The sequence below is a fragment of the Ochotona curzoniae genome, unplaced genomic scaffold (assembly GCF_017591425.1).
Source record: "Ochotona curzoniae isolate NIBS_2020 unplaced genomic scaffold, NIBS_Ocur_1.0 scaffold_4506, whole genome shotgun sequence".
In the NCBI taxonomy this organism is placed as follows: domain Eukaryota; kingdom Metazoa; phylum Chordata; class Mammalia; order Lagomorpha; family Ochotonidae; genus Ochotona; species Ochotona curzoniae.
In genome coordinates, this window is record NW_024467119.1 from 6,976,891 (window position 1) to 7,003,988 (window position 27,098).

The 27,098-nt window shown below is 46.9% G+C and overlaps 1 protein-coding gene across 1 annotated transcript; it reads right to left on the reverse strand.

The window, feature by feature from the left end:
- Positions 1-26,815, reverse strand: PPAT (phosphoribosyl pyrophosphate amidotransferase). Its single transcript, XM_040966811.1, has 11 exons — positions 26,571-26,815; positions 8,728-8,794; positions 7,933-8,139; positions 6,350-6,462; positions 6,100-6,245; positions 5,728-5,800; positions 5,177-5,328; positions 4,359-4,486; positions 3,845-4,066; positions 2,818-2,938; positions 1-2,216 (listed from the first exon to the last, which is right to left on the reverse strand). Exons 1-11 carry the CDS (start codon positions 26,696-26,698, stop codon positions 2,023-2,025), a joined length of 1,551 nt encoding a protein of 516 aa, XP_040822745.1. The 5' UTR covers positions 26,699-26,815; the 3' UTR covers positions 1-2,022.
- Between the last annotated feature and the right edge of the window lie 283 nt (positions 26,816-27,098).

Below are 27,098 nucleotides of genomic sequence, written 5' to 3' on the forward strand. Positions count from 1 at the left end.
TATAATCAAACACATTTATTATACAGATACTTGTCACCAAGGTATCACAAAGAGGTCACAAAGTAGGCTTAGTTTAATTCACAAATAAATCCTGTGAAAACACATTCTTTACTTTTGCAGTTTACAATCTTCATATAAATTTAAAGCAGTTAAACAATATATGAAACTATACTAGTTAAAAAAAAAACCTGCAGTTTAGCTCAGATGTCAGACATTTGTGAAATTAAAGTCCACGTTGGAGAAATACTACAGAATCTGTAGAATTCGTAACCTGTCACAGTATTATTTCCCTTTATAAAAACATCTTGATGAAACAAGCTCCCAAGAGCATGAATGTCAATCAGAGATTGTGGTGTGGTACTCTCCCTGAGTGTCTCGGTTTCTGTAAGGATTGCAGATAAGAATGGCCAGGTCACAAGTGAGGCACAGGTCAATGGGGAGCTCACAGATGATGGCCACACCCCTGGCGTGGCCACTGAAAACACAGATGACAGGCCATGTCCCCTTGCGTGGTCCCAGGGCTATGGGGGTCACTCTGCCTGCTCCAACTGGCATTACAGCCCCAGAGTCACTGTCAGACACCAGACAACAGACCAAATGAAGACGAGCAATTGCAGCCTTGAATAAATACAGCATTTCTAAGTGGATCTGAATACTATATACATCAGACTGTGGCAATGCAACAGAAACAGACAGATGCATGTTAAAAAAAAAAAAGAAAGAAAGAAAATTTTCAAAAAAGCTGGAGCTTTGAAAAAGCTAACAATCACATACTATCTTAAAATTTAGGGATGAGAGGTTGGCTCCAGTCACCAAGAAGCAGGGTTGATAGGCAAGTCATCTTAATCTGAATCTCAGAAAAAGCTTAGAAAGAAAATCACTAGATCCTTACTAAGTAGAAAAGAGTGATTATAAGTTGATGCTTAGACATGGGCACTCAAATTTCAAAAAAGTATGTCTCTTTGATTATTAAACATACTTGGTCCCTGGTATATTTTTACCTGATCATTAATTGCAATTGTATGTGTGATGTATGTGTGTGTGTATAGATAGATACAGATAAATCTATGTATATATGCTTATATGTGATGAAACACTTTATTCAAAAAGATGATAATCAGGGAAAATTAGGAAGAAAGGGCTTGCTGGAACATGTGTCTTCATTTCCAATATACTGAGTTCCTTGGTGGCTTATCCCATCAGGGCACTAAATATTTCAGATGACAGCTTCTAGTTGGATGTAGGGAAACCTCTACCGTAGACAGATTTTTTTTTTTACCACCATTCTCAGCACCCCAAATATAGATGGCAAAGACTTGCCTAACTGTACTTGGACTCCACCTTCAGGAAACCTTCATTACAAACTGATTTCCAAAAAGCTCACGACCATTACCTTCCAAAAGCCAATATTCACATAATCTCTTAAATCTTGGGGATGAGATGTGGGCTTGAATCACCAAGCCTATGAGTTATTCACAGTCCTAATAATTGTTTAACAATAAAAACACCCCAACACATACGTGGGGAAACTGAGGCACAGAAAGATTTTTTTTGTTGTTGTTGTTGCTGTTGCTTTTTATCTGTTTAAGGTTAGGCAGGGACGCCACATGCATAAGCCACAGCCAGGACAATGGAGGCCAGCCTTCGTCGGGGTCTACGCCCTGAAGCTCTGCATGAGCTCTCATGTGTAACTCACCTGTCCCATCTGCACCATGCTCCCGCTCAGGCAAACGTCTCGCAGAGCCTCTGAAACACGGACCTGGGAGATGCCTCCTCTGCTGGGTGCGGAGGGACACACACTGCTACAACAGCAACAATAACAAGCCGAAAGACACCCCTGCATGACATGCTGCCGGCAAGGTTCAATTATAGCACTCGGATCATCTTCAGGACCCGTACCGGCCCACGAGTAGGTGGCATTTTGTATTGTACCAACTGAGGAACAGTAAACAGGAAATGTGTCACCACTGCCACTTCTGGCCCAGCTTTGTACGTCGAAGCCATGCGCCTGTCCCGGACCAGCTACCAATCCAGTTCCACAGGGTACTGGCCAGTGAGGCAAGCCGTGCAATGGCCGTTCCTTTCAAAGTTTTCTGGACCAATTCCATTTTCCTGAATCACTTCATGATTTTTCACTTCCTGCTTTTGAAATTTTAGCTTTTCTCGTACAGATGAGACGAGTCCTTCTACTGAGAGATACACAACACTGTTGGCTCCTGAAGGAGGAAGCAGAGGAAAAAAAAAAAGAAGGCGATCAAGAGAATTTCTTGAAAAGGCATCAACACTTCAACAGAGAACAGTTTTGGTCCATCTTAAAAAAAAAAAAAAAGAAAAGAAAAGAAAAAAGAAAAGAAAAGAAAAATGCAGGTTAAGTTGCTGGGGCCCTGGAAGTGCCTGGACGTCAATCCTGGTTCCCATTAATGTGCATCATAGGAGCAGGCTCAAGCACGTAGGCCCCTAACAACGGCCTGAGAAAAGCAGAAGACAGTCCAAGTGTTGGGGCCCCTGCACGCTTGAGGGACACCCAGTGGACGGAAGACCTCTCTCCTCATTTCTCTTTTTCAAATAAACAAAGATTTAAAATGAGAGAGAAGCCTGTTCAAGTCTCTTCTCTTAGAATCTCTGATGGTTTTCCAGTCCAGCATTGCCTGTGGTGTCTCCACCTGCCCCTCACCCTTACCAATGTTCTGTACCTGCCTGACATACGCAACTACTACTTCTAACAGACACTTGACACCACTTCTTATAAACAGTATAAGGATCAATAAGCATTGGATTTGTTCTCTTAACAAAGTTTACGGGAATTTTAATACCCACCAAGATATTCTGCAAGACAATCAAATTCTGGCTTATTGGCAATAAGCTCCTCTTTTGTGGGAATGTTTATTCCCATGAAACAAGGGTATCTAATTGGTGGAGAAGCCACTCGAATGTGTACCTAGAAAAGAAATCATTTTATACATGTTATTAAGAATGCGCAAAGCTCTCATTTCTTCATCAACTGGAACATAAAATTATTTCACAGGACATTTAGCAATGATATTCGAGTAGAAAAGGAAAAGGTTATTAGTTATTCTAGTTTCAGTATCACTGTATTCTAGAGAATGGAGAGGCTGGAAGATAGGAGGCAGATAGGAGGGACCCAAGAGACCAAATGAGAACACACACCAGTTATTCAGTATCTTTGCTGTCTTACAGCACAGGTCATGGTACCCCAAGATAACTGCAATAGTGACATCAGGTAATGACAACAATGGTGGCCAGCTGTTCCAGGGTAGTGGGCAGGGCTGTCGTATGGGGTGCCAGCTCCCAGCACCCGAGTGCCTGGGACAGAGTCCTGCCTCTACTTTTCAGCGAGGAGACAGATGATGCCCTCAGTCCTTGGCTGTCTGTCATTCACCTGGGAGACTTGGTTGGGGTCCCAGGCTCCTAGTGAGAAGGCTGGAGGCATTTGGGGAGGCACATGAGCTGTCAGCTCTGCCTCTATAAAAACTGAACACACCACTTCAGTGTGGCACCTGTAAACCGGGATAAGACGGAGCCCAGTAAAGCTAGGAATGCTGGAGTGCTAACATGTGTAAAACTATGTAGTATGCCAGAAATACAGCCATGTTTGCTATTTTAAAAACTTAAGTGATATCAAAGCATGAGCTTAGTTTCCACACTGGGAATTGGCTTTATGGCTCCAAATCAGGAAAGCGATCAAAACTCTACAACTACAACTTCTCCAAACAGCTGCAGAGTCGTTTCTAGGACACGCTGAGCCACTGTGCTGATTCGCCCTTTTCATGTCAGTGTTGTCTGGCAGCTCCTGGTGCTTCCAGGTGTGGTGTACATGACTTACCTCTTTTGCACCCGATTCTTTGAGCAACTTTATTATGGGTGAGATGGTGTTGCCTCTCACAATAGAATCATCTACAAGAACGATTCTTTTTCCTTTAAAATTGTCCGACAGCACTCCAAACTTTTTGGCCACGCCCAGCTGTCTCAACCTCATGTTGGGTTGTATGAAGGTTCTTCCCACGTAGCGGTTCTTGCACAGCACCTCCACGTAGGGCAGCCCACACTGGCCGAGAGAAGACAAAGGGATGAATGTTCCAGTTGGGGCAGCCTACCCTGCAGCGGGGTGCCTGCATTTAACTCCCAGCTCTGGTCCTGACTCCAGCCAACCGATTCCTCCTGGCTCCAACCTCAGTGACCTTGTAAGGCCCGACCACCACCACCATGCCTTCAGCCAGTTGGGGCACTGGGAGAGGGAATCTTATTCCCAAGATGATGAGCTTCTCTTCCTAGGGCAGGACTTCCTATCCCCATGCTCAGCCAGCAAGTCAGTACACATCTTAACCAAGAGGAAATACCTTTGCTGCGTAGCCAAGGGCAGCAGGAGTAGCAGATTCGGGAACAGTGCTGACCAGATCTGCATCCACAGGAGCTTCAATTGCCAGCTGCTGACCACAACGGTATCTGACCGTATAAACCATCTGGTCTGGTATGTATGGAAAAGAAGTATTAGCACAATATACTATCCTAAAAAGCTAGTGCTCCAACTCTATGAGCAATATATACCAAACCACTGAGGTGAAAACACACAATCTGAAGAAGTGAACTTTTTAAAAAAATGTGATTATAGGTGCTGAAGTTGTGATGCAGCATCTTAGGCCACTGCCTGCAACGTGGACATCCCACATGGGCACCAACTGATTGGAGTCCCCGATGTTGGACCTCCAACCCGGCTCCCTGCTAACGTACCCGAGAAACAGTGCTCGGGTCCCTGTGACCTGCATGTTAGATCTGGGATGCAGCTCCCAGCTTCTAGCTTTGGCCTCGGCCCTGCCTCGGCCTTTGCAGCCATTTGGAGAGTAGACCAATGGACGGAAGCATGTACCCACTTTCTCTTCCCTTCTCTAATTCTGCCTTTCAAATAAATAAATAAATAAATAAATGAGTAAATCTTTAAAAAGCCAAGTTTGATCTTAATATAAATCTGAAAATCATGATTTTTATACCTAAAAGAAAAACTCTGAAAGATGAAAGAAAGGGAATAACTGTGACCTCATAAGTTGTGCCCCAGTAGGGTATCCACACCCTTAACTATGGGGCCAGCCTTTGGGCCAACCCCAGCCACCTGGCAGAGAGAACAAGAGCTCTATTCGAAGACGGAAAGAGATTTACTTACTTTCAAACATGCTGTCTGGTCTTGCAAAATACACATACTCAAAGATACAAAAAGCCACTGGGTTGCTTTCAGATGTTGGGATTATATCCAGAGTTCGAACGTTATGTCTGGATATTTCCACAATTTCCCCAGGCAAGACTTCACGGTAATACCTTGAGAAACAATGTTTGATGCACAGGCATTAGGACTGATGATAGCAGCACAGATGGAGTCTTCCCCACCTCAGAGCAAAAACAGTCACCTAACATAAAACTAGAAACAATTTTCTTTAAAAAATCAGTAATACGCCTCCAGGAGTAATGTCTGTAAAACTTTCCTTTATCCAACAAGTCTAATTTAGAATGCAAAAATGTAGGGGTGCTAAGTTTCTGTCCTTCTATCAAACAGAACATGAATAATAAATAATACCATGTAACTGCTGAGCACAATGTATATGAGAAAGACATATGTTTTCTTGCAGACAGCAGAAAGAATAGCTTTCATGTAATTATGCAAAGGAAGATTTCTTATCAGTGTGTGTGGGAAAGATAATGCGCTGATGTAAAACTTACCTTGCACCAATCGATAAAAAGCTACAAGATTCTGAAGACACGACCCATCCTTCCGTTTCTGATGCCCTTTTCCCTGTCAATCACAAGATAATCAGCTCAGTTGATGCACTCAGGGACTGTCACACAGGCTGTTGTGACATCAAGCACACACACAGCGCAAAGAAAAGGCACTCGCAACATGCATTCAGTCGCACATCGATACAGCCTCACTGGACTTGATCCAAAGTGAAAGGTACCCTCTAATATTAGGATTTCATGGCTTCAATCAAACATCAGGTGAATCAGAAAGAAAGGCCATAGCCACAGAACAAGCCATTCCAACATGAAACCAGGACTCTGTGACAGCCCGAGCAGCCCGGTGAGGATCTCTACCTTTATCATTGATGTCAGACACTGGGATGAGACGACCGATGCACAGAGGACGGTTTCCATACGGGTCTCGGACTGCGTAGATCACGTCTCTGTGCATTATAAGCAGCGAGTATGCTGTGGGCGCTTCTTTCATCAAGTTTTTAATCCTGGAATTGATGATAAAGTCAACTGTGTAACTTCAGTTAAAGGCATGTTCGAGGCATAGCTCTTATTACTGGGGCTCCAAGTGTGGACCTGGATTTAGTATTACCTGGCTACCCAGTCCGGGGTGTCATCTTGTTCCAGGGGAGGGGTGTACGCCAGTAACTGGGTAATCATTTCGCTATCGGAGCTTGTGGACAGGCCAACACCATGACGCAGAAGCTATCCAGAAAGAACAGTGCAGGTATTACAAGGGTCTCCACGCCCCCTCCCCACAACACACAAAAAGCAGGTGCTCTTTGAGTGCAGCCACTCAGCTTGGAGACTGGCATCTCAACATCACCCATGCTGCTGGCATCCCACAGGAGCTAGGTGTGGCTGCCCTATGTCCATCCAGGGTCCTGCTGATACCCCTGAGACTTAGTGGAAGATGGCCTAAGTGCTTGGGCCCCTACGACCCATGTGACAGACCAGAGCAGCTCAGGATAGACATGTGGCTGCCAGGAACCAGCAGGGATTAGCAGGCTGGGACTGAGAGCCTCATTGCAGCTGCCAGGGAGAGGAGAGGGGCTCAAGGTGGAGATTATCAACAATCAACATGTCCACAGAACGGAGTCTCAGAAATACCAAGGGTTTGAGCAGATTCGGGGCAGCATGAGGACGGATCTGCCTGGAGTTTGATGTCCCCTCCCACGCATTGACCCTGTTCACCTCGCCATCCCTTCCAATTTCCTTTATTGAAAACTACTTTCCTGAATTCCAATGCTGCTCTGACAAATCAGCCAGATCAAGGAGGAAGTCAAAGGAATGCCCAGTAGTACTAGAGGCTTGAACGTAATGCTTCCTGGGTGACAGGACCTTAGCCATTGGAGCCTTCACCATCTTCTCCCACGGTCTACATTAGCAGGCAGCTGGAGGCAAGAGCGTCCTGTGTGCTGGGGAGTAAGCCTAGGTTTTCTGATGTGGAACGCGGCCATCTTAACCACTATGCTGAGGGTACTATGCTTTTACTCCCTGTTCAGTTTATTTCCCAATAGCCTGCCACAGGAACCAGGCTGAAGGCAGGCACAAGCTCACAATCCACGCACCTCACATGGACAGCAGGGACCCAGGCACCCGAGCTGTCTCTGGCCACCTCCCACAGTCTGAAGCAGCAAGAGGCTGGAGTCAGAGTGGGGCCAGGACTCGAACCGAGGCACTAGATCTGACTCAGGATGTAGGAGTCTCAAACAGAACCTTACTCTGACACTTAACCCTTGGGATCTGACTCTAAGTCCTGAAGAATCAGAATATAGGTGAACCACAGGACACCATGTGATCACAGAGGAGTACAGTACCGAGTATGAGATTAAGAATAATAGTTTGTTTTTTTCCCAGCCTAATACAAGCTCTGAATAACTAAAGGAAGGGCAAGAATCCATCATCCCTCATTTCTCAAGGCTTCTAGAAGAAACGACAAATCAGCTTTTCCGAGTCACTACTCTAAAGCAGTTCATTCAGATTGGGAGCATGTTTAATGCAGAACCTTGCCTGCTAATACCTTGGAATCTGGAACAAACTACAAGTACTCCTGATAATGCTCATGCAACCAGCCAAGGCAGGGATGCCCTGAGCCAAGTCCTCACCAAGTTTTCCATTAATCCCCTTCATTAAAAAAAAGAAGAAGAAGAAGAAAAGGAAACCTCTACTTGCCTTTTTCCTTAATCGAGCAGCATTTACCAATTCACCGTTATGCGCCACAGCTATTTTCCCATGAAGAGTTTCAACCACAAAGGGCTGACAGTTTTCTAATTCAGACTTTCCTGTAGTGGCGTACCTCGTGTGTCCAATTCCAAGATTCGAAACATATAATTTCTTCAAATTGTCTTCAGTGAAGACATGATTTACAAGGCCCATTCCCTAGCAAAGTCAAAAAAAAGTGCATTTTAGAAGAATAAACAGGGACTGCTAATGCTACTAGAGATGAAGAAAATCGGTTTTCTTATTAGACAAAGTCCAGTTAACTGTTCATGTTCTTCGGAGTCCTCATCTTGAAATTAACCTGAATGTAAGAACTGTGAAATATACTCTAAGGGGGGGAAAAAAAAGATAAAATTCAGACAGCACAAATTCAATCAAACAGCTGGATGTTTGAAAGCAAACAGCTGGAGGGCATTTTGTAAGTCACATTTTGAGCTGCTTTTCCTGGCCACTGAGGGCGTGTAAGGGAGTGAACTGTGGCTAGATTTCCGTTATTTTAAGGGCTTTTCAATAACAGATATACTAAGCAATAATACTTGTCACAATCTCTAAACAAAGACCTCCTATTTGAAAAGCATGTGAATGAGCAATTACAACGTGAAACACATTAGGACAAACAACCTGAGTGTTACATCTAGGAGAAAACTATCCAATACTTACTACCTCATCAGATCCAACCTGCCAGTTCACCAGCGATCATAGGCTGTCATATCTGTATCACCAATGGCTTGTAACACCTAAACTTACCTTATGTGTTTTGAATGTTGGCACTGAACTACCATCACTGGTCACGATGCCAGCGCTCTCCTGGCCTCTGTAAACACAAAAAGGAACAGCCTGCTAGATCCGCCCAAGGGATAACTTCTTGAAAACCTTGCTAACAAGCGCCCAGGGACACAGCAAATGCAACCACATCAGCACCACCTCTAATACTGTGAGTGAGTCTTGAGGGAAGCTGGCACTGTTACAAGATGGTGCTGCATCTAACGCCAGCGAACACGCAGGCACCGTCCAAGGCATTTGACATGCATGAACCACTTCCCATTTACACACAGCACCTTGAAGGAAGAGGGGGGACGCTGCCCAACATCACACAGACAGCAAAGAGGAAAGACAGGAACTGAAAAACAGACTCCAGAAGTGTGCTGCTTTTAATGTCTGCCCCACCATGGTATCTGACAGCTATCATGCACTGTTCTCCCAGGATTGTGCCACTTCTATTCCCTTGTTCGTTTATATATGGCCAGTGCAACTCCAAGTTGCAACTCGTGTTTTCTTCCCCCCAAATGTCAACCATAAAACACTCATGGGGCACTTGTTTGACCTAGCATGTAAAATGCCAGTTGCTGGGATGTGTGAACCTCACACTGGAGTGTTGGGATCCACTTCTGACTCCACTTGGGCCTGCTGTTACAGGCGTTTGGTCCCATGCTTCCCAAAGAACAAGCTAGGTTGCTTAGAATGCACCATGCTGTCATGACTGAGCGAGCCTGACACAGGACCAGACCTTTATCCTGGCTAGCACAGGAGCTCAGGGAAAGCACCTGGGCCATCTCTTGGCATCTTTACATAAGGCTGCAGCAGGAGGAAAATGTAGATGAACTGGAGATCTTCAGAACGCTACTGGAAACCCATTAAAAATGTGACTGAGTTTCAGAAATCCTTTTGCATCACAATGAACTCTCAGTAACTTACAATGACATGATCTGCCATCCTGTTACCCATGGCGGGAAACCAGGATGGAGTTCCTAGCTCCAAGTCCCACAGCCAGCTGCGGAATGAACCAGTGGATGGAGAGAGAGAGAGAGTGTGTGTGTGAACATTCAATTGACAGAAATGACTGAATTGAACAGTGGTGACAACTGTGCCTACCAGGGTCCTTAGCACTAAGTCTCCAGTGAAAACCCCCGGCAAAAGAGAACTCATTGGTGAAGGAAAAGGCCTTGGCCAGCGGCAAGCTACCTTGGGTCCACATGGAGCGGGGGCCAGTCCTCACAGCAGCAGTGCTCAGCTTTCTGGCTGTCCTGCTCGCCCACTGCTCCAGGCAGCAGCAGCTCCTCGGGGATCCTACCCACACCCCGCTAGGGGCCGCAGTGCATTCAGCCCTCCCTTCTCCACCTCAGGTCCCTGGAGACCGGCTTGCTTGCGCAAGGCCAACTGATAGTTCCTCGCCAGGGAGGCTCTCAGGCACAACTTGGACACGGAGCCCACGGGGTGAGGACCCTGTTTCTAAGTCCCCTCTTGGGTCCACGGACATTAGTCTTAGTGGAGACTAACGATGATTCTTGACCAGGGTGACCTTCTGGGGCAAGAACAACTTGTGAAAATAAACAAACTAAACATTTTACTTCAAAGTGCCAGGATGACTGCTGAAATTAGCTGCAGACAAGCTGAGCCTTTGGGGAGGTCTTCAGGAAGCAGGACCAGGATCCTCCCGCAGCCTTCCTCCCAGGAGCTGCAGTGGATTACCTGTGGCTTTACCAGCTTAATCCTGAAGGCAACGCAAGATCAAACCAACGGCAACGAAAGCAAACACAGAAGGGTCTGTCCAGCTGAAGCAAAAGCAAAGGTCACCGCGGCTGTCCTGCAGGGACACCCCAAGGATTTCTGCCTGTTGACTTTCTGGGGGGCAGAGACAAAGAATGGTAACATCTGCTGATGAGGAGTGTTTTCAGAAAGCTAAAACATTAACAGGAAAATACCCAAGAAAGCCTCCTCTGATAAACTCTATTGCCACAGTGCACCTGTTCGTTCTTCTAGCCACAAGGGCAGTTTTACAAGTCTCCATGAGAAATTATGTTATAGCCCTGCTTGTGTTCCTTCTGATTTCTTTCTGCCCTCCTATTTTTTTAAAGGTTTATTTATTTATTTTTAATTGGAAAGTCGGATATACAGAGAGGAGAGACAGAGAGGAAGATCTTCCGTCTGATGGTTCATTCCCCAAGCGACCACAAAGGCTGGAGCTGAGCTGATCCGAAGCCAGGAGCCAGGAACTTCTTCTGGGTCTCCCATACGGGTGCAGGGTCCCAAGGCTTTGGGCCATCCTCAACTGCTTTCCCAGGCCACAAGCAGGGAGCTGGATGGCAAGCGGCACTGCCGGGATTAGAACCAGCACCCTTATGGGATCCTGGCGTGTCCAAGGCAAGGACCTTAACCACTACACTTTCACGCCGAGCCCTATGGCCTCCTAATCTTAAAAACATCTCTAAGGGGCACCTATTTATCTTTAACAATGTAAAGAAAGCACTGACTTTTTCCAAAGTTTAGAGAGTGAAGCAGCCAGTGGGAGTTCTCTGTCTCTCTGCCTTTCAAATGAGGAATAAATAAATAAATTTAAGCATCTTGAACATGATGAAGCTGATGTTGAGGTTATGGCTTTTCATTTCTTCTTCTTCTTTTTTTTTTTTTTTGTATATAACAGAAAACAAAGTGTTTAATTGTGGTTAGGTACTAGAGTTCATAAGTTTTTTCAACTCTATGTCTTCCAAATTTTGACAAACACCACTTTTGGTCTCTAAAAGCTTCCTGCTGACTGGGCACCCTGTCCACGCCTGGTCCTCATGGCCTGCAGGAATGTTTTGAGACGATTCACAGCTAAAATGAGTAGTAGAATAACAGTTTTTAAGACAACTGGCCCCACTTCAGAGTATAACTCAGTAGATGGAATGGAGGCTCTAGCTGCCAGCAGTGTTTAATCTGGTTCTAAGCAGTGCTTTGCATACTCTAGACTTCTAGTGAAAGGTTTCTGTTTCAGAGAGTGTACAGATCGGGGTGGGCATGGGGAGTAAGTCTTTCGTATGTATGTTTACTGAATGACAGTTCACACAGAGTTAGTTAAAAAAAAGAATCTTTCTCAGAAATTACATAATGTAATTGCTAAAGCATTTTTTAAAACAGAAAAGCTGCCAGCCTTAAGTAAAAATATAATAATAACAACAACAACAACAATAATAATAGTTCCTTAAAGCTTAAATGAATAAGGTTAGCACTCATTTAGGGCCAGCTTTCCCTAGTCCCAAATCCTGCATATTTGGCAGTTTTTCAAGTCACTCCCTCAGGCAGTTTGGACCAGTTAAATTAAGCCCTGTTTTCAAGTCTTTGGAGCCGACTAACAAGCAGTCTTGTGGTTCCCTAGGAACGGGAGCCTTGGCTAGAAAAGAGTGTATCATTTCCAGCTCACTTTTGTAAGCAGGAGTGAGAAGTCCTCAAACAAGGGGGGCACTGGGCTAGAGGTGAGGAACCGAAGTGGCTCCTGAGTGCACATTCCCTTGTGCTTGTCTGCACGCTCTGGAAGCACATTCTGAGACAATGGACACAAGCCAGGAGTGGCTGATGCTGCAAGGAAGCAGCTGGAATCTGATCTGCTTGTTTGTGCAAACACTGCAGGAGGATGGCAGGTGCTGGGGCAGGAAGGACCCTCTGCCCAACCCCCAACCCCAACCTGGACTCTGCCCTCATTCCTGCTATAAAAGTCATTAGCAGGGCCCGCCACGAGAGCGTAGTGGTTAAGGTCCTTGCCTTGCACGCACTGGGATCCCATATGGGCGCCAGTTCTAATCCCAGCAGCCCCACTTCCCATCCAGCACCCTGCCTGTGGCCCGGGAAAGCAGTGAGGACTGCCCAAAGCCTTGGGACCCTGCACCTGCGTGGGAGACCCAGAAGAAGATCCTGGCTCCTAGCTTTGTTTGGATCAGCTCAGCTCCAGCCGTTGCAGCTGCTTGGGGAATGAACCATCAGACAGAAGATCTTCCACTCTCTCATCCTCTCTGTGTATCTGCCTTTCCAATAATAAAATAAATCTTAAAAAAAAAAAAAAAAAGAAAAGAAAAAGTCCTTAGCAAATGGCTCCTCAGGCAGGAGTTTCTTTTAGAGTTGTACTTTCCCACTGTCTCCAGTACTTACTACAAGCAAATGAAGCTCTCCTCCTGAGCGCCACCTCCCCCGACAAGGCTGATGTACCAGGTGATGGACCCTGGCACCCGCTAAACTGGCAACCAGGCAGGATTCTCTCGCCTAGGTCGCAGCGTCAGGGTGCTGACGACACTGCATGCCAGCAGCAGTTCCGTCACTGCCTGCTTGCTTTTAGGGAACAGAAGCTCTCCCTCCTCCACGTGGCACAGAGTATTGCTTGGTGCCTACTTGCTGACTCAAAGATTCCCAAAGCGACTGCTTTACCAATAAATGTCCAACAGTTACTGAAGGTGAGAAAGGCTGGAGAGCACATGTGCCATCGGGGTACACACTGTGCACTGCTAGCGAGCCCCATATCCCACATCGGAGTGCGTGGGTTTAAGCCTCACCTCTGCTTCAGAGCCAGCTGCTTACTGCTATGCATCCTAGGTGGCCCAGATGAAGTGACAAGCCTGCAGATTCAGCCTTGCTCAGCCCTAGCTATTGCAGGCAATTGGAGAGTGAATCCATGGCTGAAGAAAACCCAAAACCATAGCTATCCAAGGGCAACCAGCAAGTGCTCTCAGCCAATACGCAAAGGTGATGGGGTAAAGCTTCACCCGTAGGACCAGGGACCTAGTCCACTAAAACTCCTTCAGGACCAGCTGAGCCCCATTGGCACAGGACCAAACACGGCCCAACTGACCAGACACTGCTGTCCTAAACTACAAAACCTGACTCTGGCCTTACTGTACCCAAAGACGGCTCCTGAGCCTTCCCTGACACCCCTCTGAGCAGGTGTCAGATCAAACACTGCCCTTCAACACAAACCATCACCAGCAGCAGCAGCAACAAAACTCAACACGTTATAAAACACATATCTTTCTGAGTACTCTGCTACGTTCCAAAGGCCTCTAGGGGCTCCCCCTCAAGTGTTAAGACTGATCTTGAACTGGAGCTGGGGATGCCAGCAGGGAGGCTACTCCTCCTCCCTTAGCCCTCAAGAATGCCAGTGACGGAACTGAGAGGGTAGGATGCAGGCAGTAGCGGGCAGAGCAGGGCAGACACTGAACTGCTTTGAGCTGCTTTTGCACAGAATGTTCCAAAAAGCTACATCATGAGGCCAACAAAGGAGGCTGTGAAGACAGCTGGAGTCAGAGCTTGTCTGTCAGAGGCTTATCTGGCAACACTGAACTCAGATGGGACCCGACCACCATAAAGAGAGGCAGCTGCAGAAAACCAGCTTTGGTCTGGGAGACGGATGCAGGTAGAGCAAGCTGGGCCCTCCTCGTCGTCCTGTTCTACAACCTGGACGCATCCCGACCCTGGCTATAAAAGCCCCAGGATCTGCTTCTCGGGAGGCAGGTTTTTTCCCCCCACGTACTGGACTTTCCCACTACTTTACAAAGCTGTCCACACAGCATCTCCCGCTGGAGGCTGACATCTGTCCCAGGTGACACCTGTCCACTAACACTTTCAACTTGGAGAGTGCAGCAGGAAATCATTGGAAAGAGAAAATTTCGTGAGCACCTGGGCAAGGGCGAAAAACATACAAAAACTATTTTATGGAACACCAAAAAATAAAGGAATGTTTACACTGCTAAAAGGCTGAGATCCTTAGGATTACAGATTGGAACCAGCAGCCAGGCAAAGCATAAAAATCTTGAGTATGATCCAGAACAGTTAAATGGGCCCCCAACCCTGGGGCCAGCTCTAAGACCACAAGGTCTAATGATGTATCAGGCAGCAGGGAGCTGGCAGCCCTGTGACCCAGGGCAGCCCAGGGACCACGGAAAGTTAAAGAAAACAGCAGCCTTTGTCTTATCTCCTGTTTCATCGCGTACAAACCGTAGGATTACAGGAATTCAGGGGCTACACGATAAACAGAGCTAACTTGATATGCTATTTTAAAAAAAGGATTAAGTGCCTATTATATCTGTTTAAAAGCATATTGAAATGGCATGAACGGCTGGTGTCAACTGTGTGTCATGCTGTGTTTTGGAAACATGGATGAAATTCTGAAATTTCCCAAGAGTGGAAAGAAAAGGAAAAATGATCCCAACACTACGTATGTAGAGTTGTTCACTGTGGAATCCAGGACAATTCCCAGCCACACGGGAATTCAAACCAAAACAAAACTAACAACAAAATCAATGGCAGTAAGGAGATCCTCCCCACAAAGTCTTGTCTCTGGAAAAGACTTGTTCTTTGGGCCCCGCGCGATGGCCTAGAGTTAAACCCTCACCTTGCATGTGCCAGGATCCTATACCAGAACCGGTTCCTGTCCCAGCTGACCCACTTCCCATCCAGCTCCCTGCTTGTGGCCTGGGAAAGCAGTGGAGGACAGCCTAAAGCCTTGGGACCCTGCACCCGTTTTGGGAGACCTGGAGGAAGAAGTTCCTGGCTCCTGGCTCGATTTGGCTCAGCTCTGCCTGTTGAAGTCACTTGGAGAGTGAAGATCTTTGTCTCTCCTTATCTTTGTAAATCTGATTTTCTAAAATTAATAAATAAATCTTAAATTTAAAAAAAATTGATGTATTATTTATTTGAAAGGCAGAGTTACAGAGAGACAGGAAGACACAGAATCTTCTGCTTTCCAGTTCAGTGTACAAATGGCCAAAATGTCTGTGGTTGGGCCAAGTCAAAGCAAGCAGCCAGGCACTTGACCCACTGGCTTGACAATTCACGCTGCTGGGAAGCTCCTGGAACTCAGCTGGAGTGTTTGGGCTCCTGCAGGCACAGAGAGACCTGAATGAAGCCCCTGGCCCAGCCCAGGGCCGTTGGAGGCCATTTGGAGAGTGAACCTGCAGATGGAAGATCTGTCGCTTCATTTCTTCTCCTGTTTAATTCTGCCTTTTCAATGAAATGAGCAAACCTTTTGAAAGAATGATACATCCCTTAGTCCATTCAGACATAACTTAGATGCATTTCTGGCATCTTTACTAGCAGTTACATAAAACACATGGAGTTACTTGATCATATATGCTAAAAAACACTGTTTATCTTTTTAGATCAATACAATTAGGTATATGATAGTGGGCCAAAATAATGCAGAAAGATGGCCCGGTTCAAGCTGGAGAGTAAGTTAATTTTTTAATCTGAAACTAGGATGAGCACTCAAGTTCAGCTAACAGTTTAAGGTGCTCCATTTTGGATGCGGACATCTTACCAGCTAGCTCAAACGCCAGTCTGAATCCTTCATACTTTTGGCAAACTGCTTTCCCTGGCTGATTAGACCGGAGAGAATCTGTGCTTCTCAGGTTTCAGAGGGCAATGCCTTGTTCTTAAGAGTTAAAAGAGCCTGGCTTCTGCCTGGCCCAGCCCCACCTGTTGCAAGGCATATGGGGAGTAAACAAGTGGATGGAAGATTTTTTTTTTGTCTCCGTCTCTCTACCCTTTAAATATAGTGCAGATAAATAAGTAAATAAAGCTTTAAGACTTTATATATTTTACTGAGGAAACTTTATAACTATTGTTTATTCTGACGCCCTAGCTATGAAACTAATGCTCTCAAAGTCTTTCCTTTCTTAAGTGAATACTACAAGCCTTTCTTCCTTATGCAAATAAAAACCCAAGTAGGCTGCTTAGGGCCTGGATTCAGGATAAGCAGTTGGAACTCAGAACTCACGAGCCTGGTCTAGCAGGATGGAGCCAGCGCGGCACCTGCTGTTTCCTCACGCACAATGGGTGCTGGAAGGAGAGCATGGGTGTTGCACTCAGACAAACACACGGCTGAAGAGATTAACACGGAGGCTTCAGGAAGAAAGATTAGCTGATTCTAATAAACAATTGCTTAAAAACGCATGATTAATACAATATGAAAGAAGTTAATCACGGAATGCTGAGGCCGCTCCCAAGAAAAGGCTCATTTTGGAGAATTGGATTAACTACATATTCATGTCTAAAGTTTACTGGGGCATGTGTTGTGGGACCAGTAGTCATGCTAGACATTCGTGTCAGAGTGCTTATGAATGAATCCCACCTCTGCTTTCAATCCAGCTTCCTGCCAATGTGCACGCTGGGAGGCAGTGGTGTCGGTTCAAGAGTCCCTGTGAGATCTGAGGGTCCCTGCGGGTCCCTGTGACACCTGGATGGTGCTTTGGCCTGGTCCAATGCCAGCTGTTGTGACATACAGGAAGTGAACTGCCAGGTACAAGATTTGTCTGGCCCAGCCTCCCTGCCTTAAGTAAATCATTTTTTTTATCTTAAAAAAATTTTTATTTATTTACTTTTATTGGAAATGCAGATGTTACAGAGAGAAGGAGAAACAGAGAGGAAGATCTTCCATTCACTGATTCCCTCCCCCAGTGGCTGCAGTCACCAGAGCTGAATCGATCCAAAGCCAGGAGCAAGGAATTCCTTCCAGGACTCCCATGTGGGTGCCGGGTCCCAAGCCTTTGAGCTGTCCTCAACTGCTTTCCCAGGTGACAAGCAGGGAGCTAGAAGGGAAGTGGAGCAGCTGGGTCAGGAACCGGTGCCTAAATGGGATCCTGGTGCATGCAAGGCTAGGACTTTAGCCACTAGGCTACCATGCCAGGCCCTTAAGTAGATCTTAGAGTAACTTCTGCTTTGAAGCAACGACAAGAGCTGGTAAAGAGAGTCAGGAAGTTACCAGAGGAGAAAGGATTTTGCCATGGAGGAAATGTCTGACCATTTAAATTACTTATCCATCTTAAACAAAGAAGAGAAAAACAAAAGTAACTTAACTCGTGGCCAGTACCAGCTGAACAACACAATGTCTTGGTATCTTTGCAAGCCGTTCCTTTCTGGTAGAGCTAAGTGCACAGGCTGACCTGTTTTGACTCAGAGGTGCAGTGCGGCACACTTGAGTAGACCATGGTATCGTCTGTTCGCTTTAAGTGCCTATTTACTCGAGCCAGGGGGAAGGGAGAGAGACTGCACTCATCACATCATCTGGTTCATGCCTGTAATGCCCACAGGAAGTTGGGCAACCCCAGGGGCAGCAGATTCAATTGCCATCCCCACTGACTCTCAGGGTCTGCACTGGCAGGACGCTGGAATTGGGAGCTGGCACTGGGAAATGGACCAAGACACTTAACTGGCAGGCTAACCAAGCACTCTAGAAGTTTTGCAGTAGTAAAATATATCCTAAGTCTGAATGGATTTTAAAGGCTTTCATGTATCAAAATAAATTTATCTTTAAATTGCATTTTCCTGATCCCTTTAATATCCTTATATTAACAAGGAATTACTGACCTTCAGTTTAAAAACCTCAAATTAAAAACTACACTGTGCTCCTTAGATTAGCTTAAGACTACTTACTTGTTGAGGCCTGTAGTGATAGCCCAGCGGCTAAAGTCCTCACCTTGCACATGCTGGGATCCCATAGGAGCTGATTCTAATCCCGGCAGCCCTGCTTCCCATCCAGCTCCCTGCTTATGGCCTGGGAAAGCAGTAGAGGACAGCCCAAAGCCTTGGGATCCAGCACCTGCGCATGGAAGACCAGGAAGAAGTTCCTGGTTTCTGGCTTCGGATTGGCTCAGCTCCAGCTATTGTGGCCGCTTGGGGAGTAAACCATCAGGGCAGGAGACCTTCCTCTCTATCTCTCTTCCTCTCTGTATACCTGACTTTCCAATAAAAATAAATAAATCTAAAGACTACTTTTTCCAAACTACAAAATTTTGCTAAGCCCATATTAACTAAACTGGTGTTAAGACGGCCAGCAGGGAACATGTAAGCTTTATAATTACTATCAAGAGGACACATCTAGCAATGTGGACATCTCAAATGACAGCTGATTCTCATTAGAATGTCCTCTCATTCATTATTCCAATTTTATACCTCAAAATAATGTTCTTTAAACACGAACTATTTCATCACTTTTGCCCATAATGCTGACAATTATTAGAAAAATTATTGCTCCTCAGTCACAGGAAACAGTGACTTTCGAATCTAGCAAAAACCCAGATGGAAGAACTAAATGCTAAACTTTCAGAAAACATACTAACTACAAATGTTAAAAAAAAAAGTCTCAGGCCTGGCGTGATAGCATAGCAGTTAAAGTCCTCGCCTTGACAGCGCTGGGATCCCATACTGGCGCCAGTTCTAATACTGGAGGCCCCACTTCCCATCCAGCTCCCTGCTTGTGCCCTGAGAAAGCAGTGGAGGGCAGCCCAAAGCCTTAGGACCCTGCACTCATGTGGGAGACCCGGAGGAAGCTCCTGGCTCCTGGCTTCGGATTGGCTCAGCTCCAGCTGTTGTGGCCACTTGGGGAGTGAACCATCAGACGGAAGATCTTCCTCACTGCCTCTCCTGTATATCCACCTTTCCAATAAAAATAAATAAATCTTAAAAAAAAAGTCTCATACATAGGCTCCTAAATGATGTATAGACGTATGGACAACTTTCTGGCCATGAAGGCGTTTTCTAGTTCGTACTGCAGGTAGTGCTTTAGCAAACCTGTAAGGAGCTGTGTCAGTCTAAATACATCTGGTATACTGCTCCGGGCAGTGCCAACCACCTTTGCAACGTCCAATGTTCCCAATGTTCGCAGTGTCTGTTACATGAACTCTGGCAAGGCTCCCAGTTAGCTTAGGCTGGGGCTCACAGTGAGGGGCCCCACCATGCGGTTGCAGACTCGAGCTCAGTGGTGCATGGCTAAAGCAGTTAGGCCAGTGCAAGCTGTGGCCTAGAGCAGCTTTCTGGGTGGGGAGAGGTCCAGTGCAGGATTCATCGCTTTATCCTTTATCACGTCTCACAGGCATCAATATCCAACCTGCCTTCACCTTATCTCCCTCTGTGGGGATGGGAGGTCTCCCTGGCAGGCAGCACTGCTGAGGGCTGGTTCGGACCTACTCAGTGGCTGCACACAGGTGTGCCAAAGTCTCAGGTCTTTCTCTTTTGATCTCTTACAATATAACAGTTTTCAAATTTATCTTTTCCACAGATGGACAAAGGATTTCTTTTCTTCAAAAGTCTAGGCTCAACCATCTGTGAAGCTACGTACTCAGTTTTGTTCCAGTAAACGGGAATGTTTGCTCTTGCTTACCCATGGACCATGCACTAAGGTATATTTGCAAACAGCAAAACCAACATGGCAGGGGCATCCAGGGGCACTTGTGAACATACACAGAGCAGGGGCATTCAGGGCATCTGTGAACACAGAGCAGCACAAACATCGGAGCTTCCAACATGCCCACGGTAGCCGCCCTGAATCAGGTGCAGGCGGCCTGCTCTGCTCGTGCCAACAGGATCCCTTTTCAGAGTCTCCCTAATGCCATGCTGCTCACATGTCCCTGCTTTCGGTGGTCATCTGAGCTGTCCACACTGCTAGAAAATAAATTTCATCTCTGTCTCCTTGTGCACTCCTTTACACAGTCCCCCCACCCACCACTGCACACACTCACATGCTGAATTTTACCCCACTGATCTGTTAACATAAACAAGTGCTGATTTTTACAATAATCACAGTTAATTTCACTTGCTCAAAATATTTAGTTATGTACTAAGCCCGGCATAATAATCTAGTAGCTAAATCCTCGCCTTCAATCCGCTGGGATCCCATACGGGCACTGATTTGTATCCCAGTTGTTCCACTTCCCATCCAGTTCCCTGCCTGTGGCCTGGGAAAGCAGTGGAGGATGGCCCAAAGCCTTGGGACCCTGCACCTACATGGGAGACAGAGAAGTTCCTGGCTCCTGGCTTCAGATCAGCTCAGTTCTGGCCATTGCAGACACTTGGAGAGTGAACCAGCAAACAGACGAGCTTTATATCTGCTTCTCTCTGTATATCTTCCTTTGCAATAAATAAATAAATAAAATCTAAAAATACATTTTAAAATATATAAACATATGTATGCTTAGTTATATATCATGATCTTTTTTTTCAGTAACTTTTAAAAAAATTATTATATTTTGACAATCTTTACATAGTTAACGGGTAAAAAGGTTCAAGGGCTATAGGAAAATGGGTAAGATTATTATTTCCATATTGTTTCCTTCATGTTTAAAGGGGAGTGTTAGGGTGGGAAGTTGGGTGGGCCTTCTCCCTTAATACCCCCCTTTAAACATGAAGGAAACAATATGGAAAAATACTAGTCTTATCCACTTTCCAGTAGCCCTTGAACCTTTTTACCCTAATTAACTATGTAAAGATTGTCTAAATAAATAAATAAAAACAAGAAAAACAACAAAACAAAAATAAAGGGGAGTGTTAAGGGAGAAGGCCCACTCAATTTCCCACCCTCCCCATATATCATGATCTTTTAAGATTCATGCTATCACAGAGGGGTGATCTTCAACTCAGAACTCCAACACAGACACATGCAGTGGTGTTTGGTCCAAGTCACCAAGCTCTACCAAGTGATGCCAACTGACTGTGAGCGTCCTATGCACAGCCTGGGGTACGGCAGAATGTGCGGGCTCAGCACTCCCAGTTCCTTCACATATTTTCCAACCTGGCTGATGGTCTTACCCAAGCTAGTCAAACTCTTCCAAATGAACCCAGACCATCCAATGTGAAAACAGCTCACAGCGCTAAATCTCACCCTTTCATTTCTTTGTATGAATCTGAATAAAGACCACTCTTGATTACAATGGGGACCAAAAGAGAACAAAATAGTTCTCTGTCAGAAAATGTAACAAAAAAATGTAACAATGAAGGGTATGACCAGATTGGGTCTAGCAGAGGCCAGCACACACGCACATCTAGCACGCTGATACACTGCGGGGGCCAAGTCCTCCAAGGCCATTTCAAAAATGGGTTCAATACAGCAAATGTTCTGGGTCTCAAGGTTACAGAAGGAATTCAGAACGAAGGATTTTTCAGCACAACCTTCAAAGGAAGGTAAGAGTTTTGTAAACAGCAAATTCAAAAGGCAAGGCTGTTTGGTTTCCAGCGGAGGAAAATATGACCGAGTTGTGCCCCAGAAGAGACCGGGAGACACAGCACCACAAAACTATCACTGGGTCGGGGCAAGGTCTGCCTGCAGAATGTCATCTGGGCATTCATTGTCTAACCAATGCCACTTAACTATAGAGGGGTGATCGTCCAGGTGCTGCTGCAAGCGTACCCGAGTTGGAAGAGGACGGGGAGGAAGGCATGTTCCTACTTGGTAGTAGGGTCCACTGTGACTGTCGGTGTCCAGGGTGGTCCTGGGCCTGCGTGGACGGATGCACATTTCCATGTCACGGTACCTAGGTCCCATCCTACCTCCAGCTCCCAGCTCCAGTTTCCTGCTAACGGGAATCCTGGGAAACAGCCTGTGGTGATGAGTCAAGTCCACAGGTTCCTGTGACTTCAGGGGAGACCTGGGTTAAACTCCTGGTTCCTGGCTTTGGTTCCTGCAGAGGCCACTGTGGGCATCTGGAGACTGACTCAGTTGTCAAGAGCTCACTTCCCGTCTCAAAAAATACATATATTAGAAATGCAGTAAAGACAAAAAGTAGCCACATTATCCTATGACCCACCTGACAGCTTCTAGAATATGCTGGAATATACACAGATGAAAAAAAAATTTTAACTTTCACATTGAAATTACTGCAATTCTCAGTGCCATATGCCAAATCAGGTGTGTCAATAAATGATGTTTAAATATAAGATTTACCAAAACTTTGTTTTAAAACATTTTTTTCCTGAAACATCTATTTATTTTTATTGGAAAGAGATTTATAGAGAGGAGAGACAGAAAGATCCTCTGTTGCCTGGTTCACTCCCTAAGTGACCGAAATAGCAGGAGCTGAGCTGATGCAAAGCCAAGAGCCAAGAGCTTCGTGCAGGTCTCCCACGCAGGTGCAGGGTCAGAAGGCCTTGCTTTCCCAGGACACAAACAGGGAGCTGGATGAGAGTAGAGCAGTCAGGACCCCAACCATGCCCAGCTGGGATCTTGGCATGTTCAGGGCAAGGATTCAGCCACTGAGCCATCATGCTCTGTAGATCAGCCTTTCCAATAAAAATAAGTAAATTTTTGATAAGTAAATAAAAATGGAACACTAACTATATATAAAGGCAAGCCCTGTCAATCTTGTAGATTTGCAAGCAATGCCAGGTCTCCAGCATTCAGAGAACAGTGAGCGAGCCACAGGGGCTGGGAGACATTGCCGTGACCACGAGGTCAGGGCCTTGGGCACACACCGTCTAATGAACAACTCAAGCAAATGTTTCAAACATCCACCAGAAATAAACAGAAAAAAACAATCAAGGAAGCTGCCAGAAGACGAACAGAATTTGGAATAGACAGAAATTGGAAACTGACCCATAAGTATAAGAACTTGAAGCACAAATATAGAAGATGACAGAAGAAAAATGGCAATCCTCCTAGAAAACTGAAAAATTTTTTTAAAGCCAACTACATTTCAAGACCAATTCTTGAAGCTGCCAAATCGATAACATGGTAACTATGGAACTGACTACAACAACAAAAAATCCTACTCTGCACTGTAGCTGAGCAAAAAGTTTACTTCTATTTGATGTTTAAATGACTGTAAAATCAGAAAATTGCATATCTAGTTTAAGTTGATTGCTTCAGTTTCTTTCTCAATCTCAACCAGTTGACTTCAGTCTGTGAGAAGCGGGAAAGCTAAAGATGCTATAATGGCTTTTTCCATGCTTTATCTTTTTAGTATACCAAAAGCCAAAGAATTTTAAGCAGTGAGAGAAAAGCACATCATGTTAGTAAGAATCTAAAATATGCAAAGTTCTACTACATTGTAAAAAAAAAGTGCTGCATTTTCCTGATAAGAGTGTTTAATGATGTCCTTGATAAAGCAGACTAAACACCTCATTCAAGAGCTGTGTGTGGGAGGACGATGATGCAAAGTGATTGGTTCACAGCCCCGTTAAGCTGCTCCACTTCCCATCCAGCTCCCTGTCTGTACCTGGGAAAGCAGTGGAGGATGGTCCAAGGCCGTGGGACCCTGCACCTGCGTGAGAGACCCGGAAGAAGCTCCTGGCTTCAGATCAGTCGGCTCTGGCTGCTGTGGTCACTTGGGAGTGAACCAGCAGAGGGAAGATCTTTTTTTATCTCCTCCTCTTTATATCTGACTTTCCAATTTAAAAAAAGGACTCTCACAGAAGTCTGGCTTTTTGACTCCTTCCACTGCAAGTGCATTCTGTCTTTGCAGAGACAAGTGTCTCAGTCTCTTATGAACACACCTGAGCGCTCTAAAAGCCAGCTTCTTCCACACAGAGTGAACAGCATCCAGGGAAGCTATGGGCTATTTCTGTAGGCAGGAACCCACCAACTTTCAGCAGACATCAAATGCTTGTCAGTTGTAGGGATCAACTCCTAACCCAGCCAAAGGCATAGCCACATGTAACCTACAGCTACGAGAACAAGTTCACCCTTTCTACCACCGCCCAGCCAAACAGAGGAGTGAAGGCGCGGACAGGCAGAGCAGCTACTAAAACAAGGGCCTCTGGATGAGCCGACTAGCCTAGCTATCCACCGCTCCGCTGCTTTGCCACTCTGTCTTCGCAAGGAATACACAACACACAGGCAGTTCGAAAAGTTTGGGTAAGGTAGGATGAATAGTTATATTTTGGTGCAAATAATTTTGAAACCCATGTTCACCATTGTTAGTTTTCAAGGACTTTTATTTGAAAGGCAGAGGCATCTCTCTCCCCTGGTTCACTCACCAAATGTCTGCAAAGGGGAGGGCAATGCTAAGCAGAAAGCCAGAGACGCCACGGGGTTCTCTCAGCTGGGTGCCAGGGCACCCATTCAGGGGGCCACCCTCCCCGGCTTTGAAGGCCTAGTAGCACTGGCTAGGATTACAGCTCGTGTTGCAGGCACAGTTTAAGTTATTGCCCCACAACATCAGTCACTTTCCATAAACTTTTTGTAGGCTATTCAAATTGTAATTTTCAAATATTGCTCGCAGCAAGATTAAATTTTTAGATTACATCATAACCATGACAAAAGTAAAATACAGAGCCAGAGACAGTGTAGAAGTGATAGAAACCTCGTGGCCAACACTCCAGACGGAGTGGATATTAGGCATGGCAGCTTACCCACCCTGCCAGGTTCGACAGTGCCACACTCTATGCCACCGTAAAACAAGGAGGAACTCTGTGCCCTTCCCTGTCTGCTTGCCAGCCGCTCACGGCTCTGTTTCTACACGGCAGCCTTCCACTCAGAATCTGCTGCTGTGAGAGACCTGTGCTCCTGGAAACTTCAGACTGGACAGAAGAAACGCCTCCTCCATGCCCTGAACCGGCTCACGTTCAGCCCCTGCCCAACACTGCAACTGTTCCCAGGAGCTTCCGAGCTTGTTACACAGCAGCTGGGAATAAGCTGAAATACCAGAGTCCTGACCAAAACTCACGGAGAAGTCCTTCAGGCTAAAGCAGCCGCCCACGGGCCTCCATTCGCCTCCATTCTACACGGCTCACTAACAATGGCCCTGCCTTTACCTGCTGCTATCAAACCTCATAATCCTTTTGTGGAAGAAGGCATGCATGACTAGGAATCAAAAGGAATTTGGTAACAAAAACAACCAGAACGGCACAGGCCACATACTTCCCCAAGCAGAATTCCATCTAAACTGGAAGCACAAGCATGGGGGTGGTGGTGTGGCCAGGGGGCAGAGCTGCCAGCATTCGTGGGGTGTTCTTGTCCCTCCCAGCTGCTCCACTTCCCATCCAGCTCCCTGCTGATGGCCTGGCAAACGCTGTGGAAGAGGAGGCAAGTGCCTGGTCCCCTGCCATGCACTTGGAGACCGTGAGAAGCTGGCAGCGTCAGCCCAGCCCAGCCCAGCCCAGCCCTGCCCTGCCCTGGCTGCTGCAGCTACTTGAACACATGGTTCGCTCTCTCTGGATGTCTAACTCTTTCAAATAAACCTTAAAAAGGAACAAAAGCAACCGATGCATTATGTATCTAATCTTGTAAAAAAAATTTTTTTTGGAAACAAGAACCCTACTGTGGTTAATCTCACAGCTAACCAAGATGGGAGTTATTCAACTGGAGGTTCTTTCGGACTCTCCCGGGGGGTGTGAGTAAACTGGGAATATACAAGGCGAGAGAATGACACGGGAGTATTTGGGACAGGAACAAGCAGGCTGCCTCCAGTGCAGATGGGGCGAGGCAGGACCCCCATCCTGCTGTGACTGCCAAGCTTCCAGAAGCTGCTGCCCTAATGCTGGGCAGCTCTCAGGGCACCGTCAGACCGGGATACTTACATCCACGCGCAGCCGGTCAGCAAAGTTACTGCTGCACTCCCTGAGGGGTCTGCCAGTCCGACACACACACTCGGGAGCCCTTTGAAAGGATCTTTCATTACCTGGAGGAAGGTCTCCCCCAGATCCCCTCATCTCTGGCTTGACGCATTGTTGGTTGGCGTGTATATTCAGTAGCTCCAACTGACCCCGAGTCCGAATTCCGGGAAACCCCCAACACACACACACATTCCTGGCAGCTCCCAAACCCACAATCAGCCCAAAGGCCGTGTCCTTGCAAACAAAAGCTCGCGGTGGTTGGAGGACCCGGGCCAGGCGCCCCCGGACACCAGCCCACAGTCACAGGTCCGAACCCGCAGGGAGTCGCGGATGAGCCAAGGGTGGACACTGGAGGGGTGCAGAGGCTGCGAGGAAAGCGCCCGGAAAGCCACCAGGGACTGGGAAGGGTGGGTGCAGGACCTCGGAGCCGAGTGCCCCCCGCCCGGCCCCGCGCGCGGCTCGGCAGGTGCAGGGCCGGCACCACGCGCCCGGAGGCCCGGAGGCTCGGCCTTCCCCCCGAGGCTCACCGGTGCTGCAGCCCCACGAGCCCCAGGGTGATCACATGCGGAACATCCAGCTGCGTGGGCCACTCTCCCGAGGCGATGCACCCGAACACGCCACATTCCTCTCGGATGCCCGACTCTTCCAGCTCCATGTCGCCGCCGCAAGCACGTGGAGGAAGCTGCAGCTCCGGCCGCAGATCGGCCCACCAACCAGCTTGCAGCCTCGAGCGCAACGCCTCGGACGATCGCGCCAGCGACAAGCGCCTTCCTCCCCGCCGAGAGATTCCGCTCGCTACTGCGGCGGCGCGCGCTGCCCTGCGTGGGCGTGGCCAGACGCCAGGCCCCGCCCCCCGAGAGCCCGCCAACCAGAGCGCGCGTAGAGCGAGGCTCCGCGCCCGAGGGGAGGAGTCCGGCAGCCCGAGGGGTGGAGCCGCTCCTCCCCCAGGACGCTCCTGGAGAGTTCTTGCTCCTGCACGTGGGCGTCTCCGTTACTTTCCCGTCCTGGACACTGCGTGGCGGAGAGCAACAAGGCTCGCGTCCATTCCCTCGCAG